Source organism: Sinocyclocheilus anshuiensis, unplaced genomic scaffold (genome assembly GCF_001515605.1).
Source record: "Sinocyclocheilus anshuiensis isolate Anshui unplaced genomic scaffold, SAMN03320099.WGS_v1.1 scaffold615, whole genome shotgun sequence".
Classification (NCBI taxonomy): Eukaryota; Metazoa; Chordata; class Actinopteri; order Cypriniformes; family Cyprinidae; genus Sinocyclocheilus; species Sinocyclocheilus anshuiensis.
Genome location: NW_015552647.1, coordinates 1,865,563 through 1,882,146, shown reverse-complemented (window position 1 = coordinate 1,882,146; position 16,584 = coordinate 1,865,563). Strand labels below are relative to the sequence as shown.

At 36.5% G+C, this 16,584-nt stretch overlaps 1 protein-coding gene and 1 long non-coding RNA gene across 2 annotated transcripts; one reads left to right on the top strand and one right to left on the bottom strand.

The window, feature by feature from the left end:
• The first annotated feature begins 1,180 nt into the window (after positions 1 to 1,180).
• On the top strand, positions 1,181 to 6,477 carry LOC107666994 (uncharacterized). The gene is made up of 6 exons (XR_001631744.1): positions 1,181 to 1,211; positions 1,591 to 1,652; positions 1,751 to 1,830; positions 2,130 to 2,196; positions 2,287 to 2,414; positions 6,404 to 6,477. It is a non-coding gene; the product is annotated as an uncharacterized LOC107666994 (long non-coding RNA).
• Positions 2,711 to 7,479, bottom strand: LOC107666990 (GDH/6PGL endoplasmic bifunctional protein-like). Its single transcript, XM_016458544.1, has 4 exons — positions 6,356 to 7,479; positions 5,894 to 6,011; positions 5,511 to 5,780; positions 2,711 to 5,332 (listed from the first exon to the last, which is right to left on the bottom strand). The coding sequence occupies exons 1-4, from the start codon at positions 7,106 to 7,108 to the stop codon at positions 3,993 to 3,995; spliced, it is 2,481 nt and encodes an 826-aa protein (XP_016314030.1). The 5' UTR covers positions 7,109 to 7,479; the 3' UTR covers positions 2,711 to 3,992.
• Between the last annotated feature and the right edge of the window lie 9,105 nt (positions 7,480 to 16,584).

The window sequence follows — 16,584 nt, the reverse complement described above, 5'->3', positions numbered from 1 at the left end:
CAAATCAGTGGTTAAGTTGTATTTACAACACTGTTCCAGAACAGTTCAACCCAAATATTCAAGTGTGTGCAACGCATTTTACGGAGGACTGTTTCCTGAACCTGGGAAAGTAGCCTGCAATGCTGTCTATAAACAAAGGCTGTTTCTATAAAGTGGGGCAATTCCAACTTAGCAAGGACAGTCTGGCGCTTCTGTGCTGACTCACAGCCTGTAAGTACATTTTCATATAGTGTTGGCAAATTAATTTTTCATAAGTTTGTAGGTACAGACATCTGTTGTGGCCGTTCTTGGCCGTTTTTATGAGGCTTTTTTAATAGTGTTCATATCGATATCGGAATTATATCGTATCGACCGAAATTAAGAACTATATCGTGATATACATTTTGGCCATATAGTCCAGCCCTAACGCATCGCGATATGCAACGCGTAAAAAGACAGTATAAGTCATTATAATCAGTAATTATGTCCCCACTGGATGCAACAAATGCCTCGTTTATAATGGGTTTTATTGGTGTTGTCTCATCGCGCCGGGACATGGCATCACAGTATGCTAAAGAGCATAACAATTCCGTCACACGCTTGAGGTATTCAGACAATCACAACGCACTGTTTCAGAAAGGCGGGGCATAGAGGAGAAACAATAATGTACAGTATGTGGAAAATAATGTGTTTTTTGAACCTTAAACCGCATAAACGCATTGCATTACACCAAATAATTTTCTTTTTAGCAACGTCATATGACCCCTTTAACACACAACACTTAAAAGAATCATGATGTTATTAGTCCTCATTCTTTCATGCCATGATTATTTTAAAGGCTTTGAAGTGTGAAATAAGGTATGTAAATTCATTGTGGTGCTTCATGTTAAAATGTTTTTTTTTTCCGAAGTTGTAATTAAAACAAAGATTATTGGAATACTTTTTACAATCAAATATAATATTTTTTTGTAATTATTTGTGAAATTTGTGAATTTTTTTTCTTCAGTGTATATGCATTTTATTATACGTCAACGCTGAATTTTACACAATATGCTGATCACTGCCTTAAACCTGTTACACAGAAAATGACTAATCCAGAATTTGAAATCTCTAAAACTATACTCAGACAAACCACTAGAGGGTGTCATTTAATATTACCCAACCGATGATCTCGGTTCTACACTTGCCAGAGGCTAATAACCTGCTATGCTGACTAGCATTAGACCTTTCTGGTAAATCCTGTAAATCTTCTATGAATTTTCTTCCCTCAGACTTATTTCACTATGTAAATATTTAAACATTTTCAGTAAGATGCAATTTAAGATTTTAAAAAATCTTTAATCATCTTGCTGATAAAAGTGTATTCTGCTGTATGGATTATCTGAGGTGACGGTACAATGCTTCACCACTTGTTAGTTCATGCATCTTTTCAGACCAGCAGGTGGCTTAAAGGGATCAAGGGTTAAAATGGGAACAACATTATCTATCTATCTATCTAGAAAATAAGTGCTAATCATATGCTAAACACTATTTAGTTTTATCTGTTGTAAAGCTTGAGTGTGACACATATAACATAATCATGTTAAAATCAAAATTGTTTCTCCCTGGCAGTCAGATTGGTCTTTTCATCTTTGTGGTGCTTTTTCTTGGCACCAGTTTTATGTTTTGTCAAGGTAAGTGAGCTATATAACGTTTCGCAGATAAAAGTGCTAATATGCGCATGCTTGTTATCATGTGATATGTCTTTTATTCTGCAGTAATGTTTTCACAGGCCAAAAACGTCTCGTTATTGTGAAAAGCCACTGTTAAACAATCACATAGCCTTCATTGTGTTCTCCTTCATAGCAACAGGTAATCTGATTTTGATATTTATATATATATATTTTTTAATTTTGCATATATTTGTCTGCTTTTCAATTTGAAATACTAATTATCACCCCACTGAAGGTTTGGTTGTAGCACTTACACTCACTCACCCAGTTCCCAAGAGCATCAGGGTAGCTTTTCACTCATTTGGGCTGTTCACATTTATCCAGGGACTCTGTACAGTCATTCTTACCCTGTCTGCACCTCAGTGTGTAAATATAAATTATGGTAATATGATTTTATGTGCAACAATTAGCTTATATGTCACTTTTTGTTTTTCTCAGGCAAAGACCACCACAGAATTATACATATTTTCTTTGGTAGTCTCTTGGGCCTGCATACTCTCAACAGGTAAAATGATATACTTGGTTTTTGGTCAGTTCCAATTCCAGCATAATAAGTGTAGAAAAAAATGACCATTGTTCTTGTGCCTCTATCCAGCTTTCCTTCTGGTTAGGAGGTCTTTGCCTGATCCACAGAATGTTTCCTCATTGGTTAAGAGATACGTGCCTCTGGGGTTGAAAATGAGCCACTGCTGCAGTATGGCCTTCTACTGACACTCAATACAGGTGCATTTATTATTTACATGGTTTCAGTGGTTTTTCAGACAGTTGTGAGGCACCTTTTCACTAATATCACCGTTTAAGGGAGAGGAAAGATTGCATAAATACAAATTGTATTTAGAATTTTTGTAAAATCTATATATAAACACATTGTGTTTGAAGTCTACATGGTTGGGTCATATTTGGAAAGAGGAAGAAAAAAAAACATGATTTCAAAAATATATTTTATTGCTATGTAGTAAAACCACTGCAAAATATAAGATGATGTATGCGATTCCATGTAATACAGCTGAATACTGTAACAAAAGTTCCTTAAAACATATAATGGAAAAGCAATACACTTTATTTAAAAGTGTCAATTCAGATGTTAAACCAGTCAGCAAGGCACAAACTTTGTTGAAATACACACAATAGGATCTCAACAATGTTAAACATTTTCTATGTATAGGCACATTAAAAACATAGGGATCTATTTGTGTAAATACACATAAGGACTTTAATATGTGTGCATTTATTTTAATGTTTTATTAACATTTTCACATTAGATGATTTGATCCCTGTGGAATGTAATGCTGTTTTGCTTCACTACAAAATGTTAAATCGGTGGTTATGAATCAGACGATGCTGTCCAGCTGTTCAGAAACAACTCCTGCAGTGTTTCATAAAGCATGCAATGCTGACTAACATGTGCTTCTTAGATTTTAAACAACACAGTATAAAAACAGACTTTACAAAAGGCATTCATGTTTAGATATAAAACTATTGTAAGGTGTTGTTGTGTAACTGCTCAACACATAATGAACCTTTGTTTTCTGAGGTATGGCAAAAATCTTTGACACTAATACATTGTCAACAATGTAGTTCTGGAATGGTTTCATCAATAAGGCCAACAATAGAAACTCAATTCAGTCTAAAGATGAAACAGTAAATTAACATTTGTTCTCTCCTAAAACCACTGGAAAAGGCAAGTTTTGAGTACATGTTTTATTAGTATTTCTTAACCTGAGGTTTGTGAGTATGCTCAATAAAGAAGGGGGAAAAAGAAACCAAATACATCTGTTTGTTTCCTCTGAAAAACAAAGAGTTGGTTCTTCATCTCAATTTTTACTTGGCAGTCTGATGAATAATTGCAGCTATGTAAAAAATGAGTAGAAAGTCAAATTACAGAGCATTCAAATATGTTTTATCTGATCACTGCTTGGTCACAAATGTGGAAAGAGTGCTCAATATGGAATTCAATTTTTCATACGTATTTTCTTAACTCCTTCTAAACCATCTGATCTTGTGAAATAAGTATTTCAGCATCATTATAAGATTAATTAGTTGAAAAAATTATTGTAAGCTACTAGAGTTCCTGAGATTTTAAGTGGTCAATTGTTTATAATGCAATGATTCTGTAGCACAGTCAAATAGCAAAATCCTTATCACAGCATTAAAATAACTCTCACACATATCACACCTCAATTGGTGTGAAAATTACACTTCAATTGATACTCTTCAATCATTCACAATACAGCATTCAATTTGAGATATAAGCCCTGGCAGGTGGCTTCACTGACAAATTTGTACTGGTCTTTAGGCCATTTATCCTAACAATGCATCATAGTCAATGTACCATATAAGAGTACCGGTCTTCGGCTGTACTTTGGTAATGGGATACTTGGATGATTCGCCCTTAATTCGGCTGAGTTGACTGACAAGTTCATGCTTGCTCTTGCCCATAATTAAAACACCAACCCTTCGAGCCCTATTGATAGCTGTGAATGTGAGACTCATCCTCTGGTGTGGTTTAATGGGGCTTTCTGTCAGAATTACCAACCGTTCCTCATCATTTTCCAATTTGGTGTCCTGGAATAATGAGGCAGTGTGGCCGTCCTGGCCTACGCCGAGCAGGATGTAGTGGAAACTGGAGCCATTGACATGTTTATTGATTTCCTTCTCATATAATGCTGGTCCACCATCCTCTTCCACACATAACCGTTGGGTGAGATGCACAGGCATGGGGTGGATGTTGAAGTAGGGTATGCGGATATGCAGAAGCAGGAGATCGTGAATGGACCGGAAGTTGGAGCCTGTTTCTGTATGTGGCACACAACGCTCGTCCACTTGCCATATGTGAGTGTTGCGCCACGGAAAGGTGTAGAGGTTCAGGGCCAGTGCACGAAGCAGTGCCACTGGGCTGGAGCCACCAGACAACGCCAGGTGAAACTGACCTTCTTCACGAATGGCCTCCTCAGCAGCCAGGAGTAGATCCGAAGCCAAGCGCTCCACCAGTTCCTGTGCCCAGGCAGATACCATTTCAGAACTACGGTACTTCCCTTGCATCACTTGGAAGTTGTCTTTGGCACCGGGGTTGATAACGTTGACCACGGCTTCATGGCTAAAAGCAACCTGATGGCCCTGCAGCTGAAAGTTTAGCAGGTTTCCATTGGCTTCGCCACCTGGATACACCCGTGGAAAGACCCGACTCAGGCCTTCAAGGAGGGGAGTCCAAAACGCCCAGGAAGCAAGGAGTCCTTCGGCACTAATAAAGCTATCCTTGCGTCCAAAGAAGACATGCGAGATCAGCTCGCAATAAGCCTCTCTGGGTGTGACCGGTGACTGGATGTAATAGTCACTAAGTGGTAACCCCAGGACATTCACATCTTTGTATTCGGTGACCTCCTTCCAGTCACCGCTGCTTACCAGTTCGGGCTTGAACAGGTTCTTGCTGATAAGAATCGCAGGGTACTGCAGGTTTCCGTGACCCAGATAAAATATGATCTGTTTGGATTTGCACTGAACATTGTTGGGATCCTGGATGCAAAATACATCATTTTTGAAAAGCACACGTGCATAAGAAACCCGTTCATCAAGTGCCTTGCCTGAGGTCATAAATATGGGGATACCCTCATATTGCGCATTGTCGACATGAATAACCACACCTGTAAAGACAATTATTGTCAACATAAGCGTGGTTAGACTGATTTTCCACAGTCACACTGCTATGAATCAATGACTATGTTAACATGCACTAAGGAAAACAGCTTTTCTGCTATAAGCATTTTTCTTGTGTGCATGTGAACATACTGGATTATGTAGCTACAAAGCTCTTCCACTCACCAGCAAATGTGGGGGTCAAGCTGAAGTAGTCCTTTGTTTTATTTAGCTCTTCCTGAACCTCTCCATTGTAAGCTTGGTACTGACCTACAACCGCATTACTGTTATCTACGTGTTGAAGGGAAGCCAAGAAATTAAGCTTGTTTTGTAGTATCTCCATGCTGTTGGACAGGTTTGCAGGAAGGTTCATCAACATAAGGGTCATGACCTCTGTGAGGTGATTTTGGAGCACGTCTCTGATGACGCCATATTGATCATAAAACTGAATCCGGCCTGTAAATGAATGATAGATAATAAGTGCTGAAGTAATCACTGAGAAGATAAATGGAGAAAGGAACTTTTTGACAACGTGAACTTGCATTTATAAGCAACTAAATAACCAGTACCTTTGGCATCCAGGGTTTCCTTCAATACAATTTCTATTCTTTCGATATGGTGCTTGTTCCAGATAGGGTCTAGAAGTTTCTTATTCTCTTTCCTAAATGGCAGTATTTTAGAGACAACCTTTGGGACAGAAAAAAAAACTTTTTAAAGCTCATGTAGATCCTGTTATTTTTGTGAAAGTACACTACCATTCAAAAGTTTGGGTTCAGAAATTATTTTTTTCTTTGAATGAAATCAATACTTAATACATAAAGGGATATGTTACAAAAGATTTCTATTTCAAGTAAATTATGTTCTTTTGCACTCTTCATTCATCAAAAATTCAGTGTTTCATAATATTAGTGGTTTTTACTGTATTTTGATCAAATAAATTGAGCTTTGGTGAGAGACTTTTTTCAAAAACAAAAATCTTGTCAATGCCAAACTTTTGAACAATAGTGTATGTTAATGAAATAACATTGTACCTGCTTCCCTAAATAGTGGTCAATCCTGTACATCTCCTTTTCTTTCAGCTGGTCTGACAATTTTTTGTAAAGGGCCTGAGCACTGTAAAGGTCGTGACCAAATGGCTTCTCCAGTACCACCCTGAGCCATGCGTCAGATGGGGGGCGGCAGGTCTTGTTGATCTTCTCTGCAATGTCTGCAAACGCGAAAGCTGGAACAGACAGGTAGAAGAGCCTCCCTGCTTCGACCATACCCTCCTGTCCTAGCTGCTGTTTGATCTGCTGGCTGAGCTTCTCGTAGTCCTCAGTAGTCTTCAGCTGGTGATATTTGGAAAGATGCAGGAACTGGTCTTTGACCAAAGTACAGCGCTCTGCAGAGAGCTCCGGAGGACAAGCCAGCTCCTTCAAGATCCCAAACAGCAGCGGTGTCCCCTTCTCGGTCGGTGAAAGGCCCCCACCGTAAAATGAGAAGGTGTGTCCTTTGCCTACCTGGTCAGCATAGAGCTGGAAAAAGCCTTGCCACAGGTACTTCCTGGCCAAGTCACCTGTTCCACCCACAACTACCACAGTCGCATGCCCAAGTCTCTTCTTAGCCTCATGATTATCTGTGTGGCCTCTCTGCCAGCATATGATGGCCATTAGCAGCAGCTCCCATTTTATCCTAAGCATTGTAATATCACACACCCACCCTTTAAAAAGAAATAAAAATAACAGGATTTTAGAATGTTTGTAAAAAAAATCTGTTGATGCAAATTCTGAAAAGATTTCACACATGTATAAAAAACAAAAGAAAACCAAACTATGAAAACTGAATGGTTAAGCATGAACTTAAAGGAATGTATTCAGAAGCTGGATTATAATGTTTGCTTCATTGGCTTATTGATGGCTATATATATATCATGTATTTATGATTATTAAATATTCAGTATACTATTTACTGTCTACATGTAATTCAGTCCAACGTATCATCATTACAACACTGCATAATCACTATGTGATATTTCAACACTAAAACCGTTCATATACAGTAATAATGACTCATGTCTGCAAGTCACTGTGTCTTTTAATGTACCAAAGTCCATATTTTTCTTTACTTTTCTTTCTTATTTTAAAATCACTCAGCACAATAAAATCCTGTTAATTTGAGCTCATTAGGTGTGTGGATCTTTATCGATAATAGTTTTATTGTGATACATAGGCTTATACGGTATGGTCTATGATAGGCCCAAGTCAAGAAGAGGGTGACATAATCCACTGACATACTATACCTGGACTGATTAGGAATGAGTAAAAGCAAGAACCACGGTAATGCAAATGAAATCTCTAGGTAAGTATTCACCCTAAGAATAAAGGTTAAGCCAACAGCCCCAGAACAAACAGACTACATTTACGGTAAAAGACCTGAATGAAATGAAAGGTCACACAACTTGGCCAAACAGAGAGAATCCAATATATAAGGTGACTATGTCAGAGTTGAGAATTGCTGGAATCATATCTTATAGAAAACTGTCAACCAGGATGATTCTGATTTCATGACAACTCATGATAAGCTTGTGTGAAGGCCAAAGATGACAAGAGTACACGCAACCCTAATGCTCAAGACAGAGCAAGCACTGTTTGCACATTTGGGTGTTGCAAATTGTTAAACATAGAGGCACTATGTAGACTTAAAATAAATACAAAAATTTCTTGAAACAATCAAGACTATAAAATGAGCATAACAGGATGCAGTGGAGTTAAATAAACAGCTGCTGCACAGAACTCATGTAATTCAGCACACACTCGGGTCATTCCTCCTATTCATATTATCTAGTGAACAATATAAACATTAATATGAACTTGTGTCAAAATAAGCTTTGATCAATTCAAGCACTTACATTATTACATTTGATTAATTATAACTGACAAGAAAATTAATTACGCCCCATCAAAATCATGTCCCTTAACCTCATTCAGGGCTATTTTATCCAGTAGCCTATATGATGGAGACCCCAAAATAATTTATTTAAAATGTGGGAATTATTAATATTGATCCAATTAAATGTGACCATATATCGGTTTCTGATCTGAAGTACATTTATTATATTTTAAAACATGAAAATACACTGTATTAGAGGGGGACGTGAGTATACTATCATCACGAAGTACATAAACAGATCCTGACAGCACCTATTATAGCTAACTGACACAGGCAGGCAAATAAAAAGCTAACATTATGAATTGTAACGTGCATATAACATCTGCAGGCAGAGTTACACATACACAAGGACACAGATGGGTTAGACAGAGAGACTGTGAGGACATACCTGATTCACCTCTGGACAGTATAGTGATGACAGCTCGAGCGGCGTGGTGACATACTATAAACAAGCGTTTCCAGTAGATGGTCACGTGATCGCGCCGCTGGTTAATCGTGTGGTTTCAGCACAAAACATTTAAGTTTTTTTTTTTTTTAATACGTTGACTGAGAACACGGGGACTCATAAACCTATGAAGTGCTTGATGAGCAATTAAAACACCTATTATTTAAGTGTAAATATCATAACAGAGGTACATACCGAGAGGGGATGTTTAAAAACGAGCGTGTGATGTGAAACAAACAATTAAATCAATAGCATTCTCTGACATTACCGGTTTAAATTCCGCGTTGAGAAGCCAGGTCGGTTGTCTGCACATTGGAAACGAATCCGCTTTGAGGGTTGGAAATGTTTTATTGTTATTGCTTAATTAATATTTTTTATTATTTATTAATTAATTATCCAGAATTTAGTATCGAAAATGTAAATCCACTACTGTTTGTGTTATTATGCAGATCGTGTGTTGTCCAAAGGAGGGCGATATTTGCCAATATGTGCTTAATAAATGACTCCAAACGAGGCTTTCAATAAACAGATTACCCCTTTCAAGTTACAATATTTATAAAAAAAAAAAAAAAATGTTATGCTGCAGGTAAATAGAATGCTACGGGTAAATTAAAAGACATATCAAACGTTTTTAAAAAAACACAAGCATCACAAACCTTTAGTTTGTGGTTAGAAGGTTAGGCCTTCTTACACTTGATTTCACAACATATTGAGCAATGAGTTTTCATAAGTGTGATCTTTAAAACAATATTCTTATCTTTGTGTACATGTGTGTGTATTCCTCTTTTGCACATTTCCTTTAGAGAAAGAAAGAGTCTTAGGCAAAGAGTATTCAAACAAGAACCATTCGCCTCAGGAAACATGAAAAGTCATCCAACCTGCTTTAAACCTACTATTAAAAGTGCAACAACAAACAGTCATCTATTATTCTGGAATGAATATTTGTGATCCATATAGGCTTACTGCTTGCAAAAAAAAAAAAAAAAGTATTTTGTCAGAATACGCCAACATTTGTGGATGCCCGTCAAAAGAGAAAGATGTTCTTTGACGACATCTACAACCAGAGGCTAATGAGGCTATGTTAACCAGTCAAACCTTGACCCCTTGATCCCTAGCAGCCTAACATAGCACTTGCTAATGGTGCCAGTTTGGGGTAGAGGTATTCAACCAATGGCAGATGGGGGAGTGTTTAGGAAAGCTGTTTGAAAACAGTCTATTGTTCGGAATGAATGCTAGCTTACTAAATACTGCACAGTGTGCAACATGTACTGCCTGTTTTATTATTATTATTATTATTTAATGTAAGTGAAGCAAGCTACACAAGCTTCTCTAATATTCTCTAATAGCAAATGCTTGAGTGTCGGGTTTGTGGCTTTTAAAAAAAAATATTTGAGTGTAAAACTGAATCACATATTATGCTCAAGCAATAAGTCAGAAAAGAGATCGCAGTTACTGTTACTTCCGGTTAAATTGTTATACAGGAAGTGGAAAGTAAAGTCATGCGCAGAGCAAAATCTGAAAATCTGCATGGTGTGCTTATTATACAAACTATAGTAGTCAACAATTAAATAATTTTATTAATTCACATTTGAAGTGGATCAATAAAGTTCATCAAAGTTGTCCTAAGACAAGAACGCGTTTTAGGTTTTAGGACAACTTTTGATGAAAGGTTTTGATCCACTTCAAATGTTTACTAGTGTATATATTGCAAAAATATTAAGAGTAGTGTGTTAGCATGATAGTCCGAACATATTGCAGTTCTATTTGGTGATGCTAGTAGCTCAAACATGATATAAATTTAGATTACACACACATTGGTCAAATCAAAAGCATTGTTTTGATGTTAGTGTTCTGTTGCAGGATCTGTTCCATTATATAATATCATCTCCTATGGCTATTATTGTTTGAATGCTTGTTAAAGTCACTCATCACTGTTTGAATCCAAAACATTTCCTATAGCTACATGTTTAGTGTGTCTGCAAATGTAGCTACATGTCAGAGAAATTAATCAAGGAATGAAAAACGTCTTAGCTTTTATTGGTCATATTTATATTTTAAATATTTTTATTGGTTTTTAGACAAAAAAATGACACTTCTGCTAACAAAAACTTATAACAAATATATGCATTCACATATAAACAAAAAGGCCTTCCTAGCACAGGACATTTCTGCTAATATTTATTCTTTTCTTAGGTATCGTCAACCATTATTACAGTTACCTTGAATTGAACTAAAACTGAGTAAACTACAACTAAATTGAAATAAAATAAACATTAACTAAGTAAAATATAGAAATCTGGAATAAAAAGTAATAGAAACTACACAGACCTATTAAAAATAATAAAAACAGGAAAAACACACCTGAATTACTAATAATTGAACTAAAATTAAAATGAAAATGGAAAATAAAATGCCATTTTTATTAAGCCATCTCCCTATATTATAGTCATATGTATAAATGTATATTCCTTTCTTTTCAATCTGAGATCATGAAGGGAAAAAATAAAAATACACATTTTTGGTTCAAGAGATAAAGACATTAATGATTTTATTATACTCTACTTCTTTCCAGAATTCCAAAATCGCTTCACACTCCCACACACAATGATATAGAGTACCATTACAAGTCTTACACTTTGGACAAGTGTCTGAAATATTATTAGCATTAAATATATGTAATAAGGTTGGAGTCACACAAACGTTTGTCAGCCATTTGTATAGTCTTTTCATGAAGATGGTTGTATTTCCATGCCATTCAGAACAGCGAGGAGCATTGCATTGGGCTTATCAGTGTTTTATACCCAGATGCACATGTACTCTCAGCTGGGACCACACTAGTGTAGGCCTCCCAGCTAGATCACCAGTTAAGGTCAAAGTGAGATGTAAGCTGTAAACTAGGTGACAGAAGTTCCTGTTTGTGTGACAAGTGTCTCTGGGGTAGCAAGTTTGCGAGTGTGTGCGCATGTGTGTCATGCAGGAAAAAACCAGGGAGCTCAGCTGTCGCCGTCTTAACGTGCAGCCAATGGGGCTACATGTGATTTGAGTGTGTGTGTGTGTGTGTGTGTGTGTTAAAGGGAGCTGGAGGTAAGAATGGCTATGGCACCAGGGGGCTCATTGTGTGTAAGATCTCCCACACTTCTTACAACCGTCCATATTCTTCCCATCACCCCCTTCCCACTGCCAACCTGCCACTTGCCTTCCTTCCTTTAGATTCAAGTGCTTTGTTCCTCCTGAAGTCCTTTGTTCTTCCTCCGGCACAACATTCCAATCAAGCTGAGCACACAAACACATGCATATGAATGTGTGCCATCCTCTTTATTGGGCCTCTTCACCAACACACATTATATTTATCATCCCTGTGTCTAAGCACTGACTAATTTAAAGCTCTACCTGCTACTTAAGAGCTTAATACTGCCAGATTAAGAAGTGAATGAACGCTGTTAGTTAGGCGGTGGATCAAAGAAACAGCATTTCTTTAGAAAAGACCTTGTGAGATATATGCTGACGGTGTTTATGTACTAATTGTATGGCACATAAACATCCTCAGAATATATTTCACAATTATATTTCAGAACATGGTTTTCTGGAATTATTTTTTTAATTCACGTATTAATTTGTTTATTTTTTTGTTCATCTATTTTCTGGAATTCCTGACTCTGATTGGTCTTGTACAATTGTATAATTACTGCTATGTGCGTAATTGACTAATTTTACAGGTAATTGATTTCCCACGTAGCATGTCTCGTATATCACTCTGTGGTTTCATTTTAATTTTTCACTTTTTTTCAAATTTCTTATTTTTGTAAGCTAGCATTTAATTTAATTTTCAATTTCAACAAGTTATTAATTATATATATATATATATATATATATATAGTTGTGCTCATAAATTTACATGCCCCTTGCAGAATATGCAAAATGTTAATAATTTTAACAAAATAAGAGGGATCATGAAAATTGCATGTTATTGTTTATTTAATACTGTCCTGAATAAGCTATTTCACATAACAGATGTTTATATATTCTCCACAATATCTCTTATTATCAATATTGAAAACAATTGTGCAGCTGTATATTTTTGAGGAAGCCGTGATAAATTTCAGGATTTCAGGAAAAATTCAGGATTCTTTGATGATTAGAAAGTTTGAAAGAATAGCATTTATTTGAAATATAAATCTTCTGTAACAATGTAAAAGTATTTACTTTTGATTAATTTAATGCGTGCTTGATGTATTTAACTTTTCTCTTTCTCATACATTTTTGTCATTATTTAAAACCAAGTGGATGTATGAAATCACACAATTCACACAAATATCCTAGCAGACTAACCACATGTTTAGTTCATCACTTAGACATACCGTTTACGTTTGACAACCATAAAAGTGTCCCAAATAATTATGGTCTTAATTTTGAACAGTGTAGACATTGTTTTATAATTTAACAAAAGTCTCTTGTTGTGAAATAAAAAAAAATCATGCTTACAAAATGTTCTTGCATTAGCTTAATATAAATGAAATGCCACTTGCTTTGATATTTCGTAATCTTATGCAATGACATTCATTCATTTTTAAGTACGGCTTAAGTGACTGAATACTTTTTAGTCACTTTATATCCAAAATCCATTTATGACTCACTTACAGAAATAATTTTGTTAACTTTGCATTAATAATGTGTTAACATCTCGCCATATGTCACTGGCACATATCCTGCAACAGCACTCCCTTCACCCCCAGTAAAGAGATCAGTGTAGGATCGGGAGCGTTAACAAAGCTTTTGAGGGGCAGACAGTCTCGACGCAGCCTACAATGGAAGGCTGCCTCTGTATTTGTGTTTTTTGGCCAGAGGTGGTGACGAGGGTGACAAGAGGGAGTCGAGGGGTGGAAGAGTTGAATGACCCTGCAGCAGTGGTCCCACTGCAGATCCGTGACCCCCGGAGTAACGGGCCAACCTCCTGGCGTGAAGTGCTTTGTATTGGCGGTTGTGTGGAACAGGGTAGAGAGGTGAAGGGGGGTTGATGGGAGTGCAGCAGATAATTCAGGCCTCCTGCAGGACACATGGCCTTTGAATGAAAAGGGAGCTCGGCATTGTGAGGGCATCTCAATGGCTCTAGCTCCTCATTTGTTGAAGACAAATGTCCCTCTGAACATAAGTGTCTTGTGCTTAAACACCAAACAGAGCGAAGTCATTAATCATCCATTTTGTGTGGCTGAGCACTTGCTCACATTCAGTTTGGCTTTTATGACCAACTTCTTGCCATTTTTAATTGGCCTGCACTTTTTTTGGACTAGTTGATATGGGAGTTTATATGCATGTTTGACTTTAGTGAGCTTTGTAGTGGTATTATGTACAATATACCACTACAAATGTCAGAATGCTACTTGTGACCCTGGACCACAAAGCCAGTCATAAGTAGCAGGGGTATGTTTGTAGCAATAGACAAAAATACATTGTATGGGTCAAAATGATCATTTTTTTTGTATATGCCAAAAATCATTAGGATATTAAGTAAAGATCATGTTCCATGAAGACATTTAGTAAATTTCCTACCGTAAATATATTAAAACTTCGTTTTTGATCAGTAATATGCATTGCTCAGAACTTCATTTGGACAACTTTAAAGGCGATTTTTAGATTTTTTAGATTTTTTTGCACCCTCAGATTCCAGATTTTCAAATAGTTGTATCTCAGCCAAATATTTAACAAACCATACATCAATGGAAAGCTTATTTATTCATAATCTCAATTTCGAAAAACGGACACTTGTGACTGGTTTTGTGGTCCAGGGGTCACATTTGTCTAATAGGGACAAATAACATGATAATTCACAGTAACTGTATTGTATTTATTTGCATAACTAAGTATTTTCTTAATACATTTTAATAATTTAAGGTGACAAGGTGAATAGGGTAAAAAAAAGTAGGCCTACCTAATAGATAACCTATAATATAATATCTCCACAGCTGACTGATTACATTAAAAAAACATATTTTGTATTACAATTTTTCTGAAATGTAATGTTTAAATATGCAAATTATGCCCTTTTTAATTAAACATGCACTAATTTGCATACATTTCCAAAACAGGAATCAGCACATTAGATGAAGCCAGGTTCAAAATTCTTGTTTTGTTTTGTCGATATCAGAGTCAATGTTTTTTAGAGGGGATTTTGGTTGTTTTTATCACTCAAAAATCAGAAAAAAAAAACTGTCTAAATAAATAAGTAAATACATACATAAAGATGATCTTTGATCAAACCCTGAAGTAAAAACCTTCAGAATATATATGGAAATAAAACTGTAATGTTTATGTGTATGTAAGTGCTACTGAAGTGGAGATTTGTGGCCTTTAGAGATATGTGTTGTAATTAAAATCTTCAGATTCAAATAGATAAAATGTTATAAAACGAAAACTTAAAAGTGCATTTTGAATGTTTTCTTTCCAGTAGTCTGAAACAACACGTGATGACAAGCCAAATAGCCCAAAACCTCGAAACTGACCATTACATGAAAAATCTTCTGGTTTTGCCTGCAGTGTCTTGCCTTAATAATAATTTTGGTTTAGTTTGTTAGCTGTTTTATCCTGGGGCTCTGCCAGGCATGTTTGGCAGACACAACATGTGTGAACATAACCCTAAAACCAGCTGACTGGGAATATTCCTTTCTTGAATCATCTCTTAAAAAGGCCTTTGGAATGGAGGGTCTGGTTGTTGCTCTGACAAATGTGAATTTTATACACACATATAGTTCTTTCTGGATTTTTATAGTTGGTATAGGCCTAATTTTGCTCTGTGGGCATAGACTGAAAAAATATTTGGTGGCGAAACAATTTTCACTCAGGAACTGCTAGTAAATTTCACAAATAATAATAAAAAAAAAGTAACACACTAAAGACTGAAATAGAATTTTCTTGTAAAACTTTTTCAATATATATTTTTTTTACAATGCACTTTAATACATTGGAGATGTATTTGAATGAGATACTTTGAAAACATTTAACTGATAGATCAGGGTTTAAGTCTTCATATTAATGCCAGTAAAAACTCTCTGAGTCTTGATTTTGTTTTGCCACATAAATCCCTGCTTGAGTTTGTCTAGAATTAAAGCTGAGGTCTTTCATTCATTGTCTGTCTAATGAATATTTATAGCTGCTCTCACAATGCAGGCAGCCTCCAAAGCTCTTGAGAAGAAGTCAGCTTGTGTTTGACTCCCAGGTCAAGGAACTCTGACAGACTGCAGCACAAAGGAGACTTGACTCAAGCATTCCTTTGCGTTGCCTGGCGATGCTTTTGTTTGTCCTATTTCGCTGTCTACATATTCATACTCAACTCAACTCATTAGCAGTTTATTCATTCATTGAGGCAAGCCCACTTGACCCCTTCTTTAACTTGTCATGGGAATAAAATAGCGATGGTTGGTTTGCCAAATATATTAAAGGGGTCATATGATGCTTTTTTAAAGATCATTATTTTGTGTATTTGGTGTAACAGAATATGTTGACATGCTTTAATGTTAAAAAAACACATTATTTTTCAAATACTGTACATTATTGTAGGTCCTCTATGCCCCGCCTCTCTCAAACGCTTCGTTTTATACAAAGTCCCTCCTTCCGACAAGCGCAGTCTGCTCTGATTGGCCAGCTGACCCAGTGCATTGTGATTGGCCGAACACCGCAAGCACTCGTCGGAAATGTAACGCCCCTTACCATAATCGCGAGCTTCATCTTTCAAAATAAATGTAAAGACAGAGCCCGAAAGGGGAACAGAGTCGCGTGACAGACACAGTGATGAAGCTGGTATGTAGCCGCGGTTAAGACAGCTGACGTGCTATGATTTCTGAAAGACAGTTCACTCTCCTGTGATGTGACCCTGTTCCCCTCACACACACACAC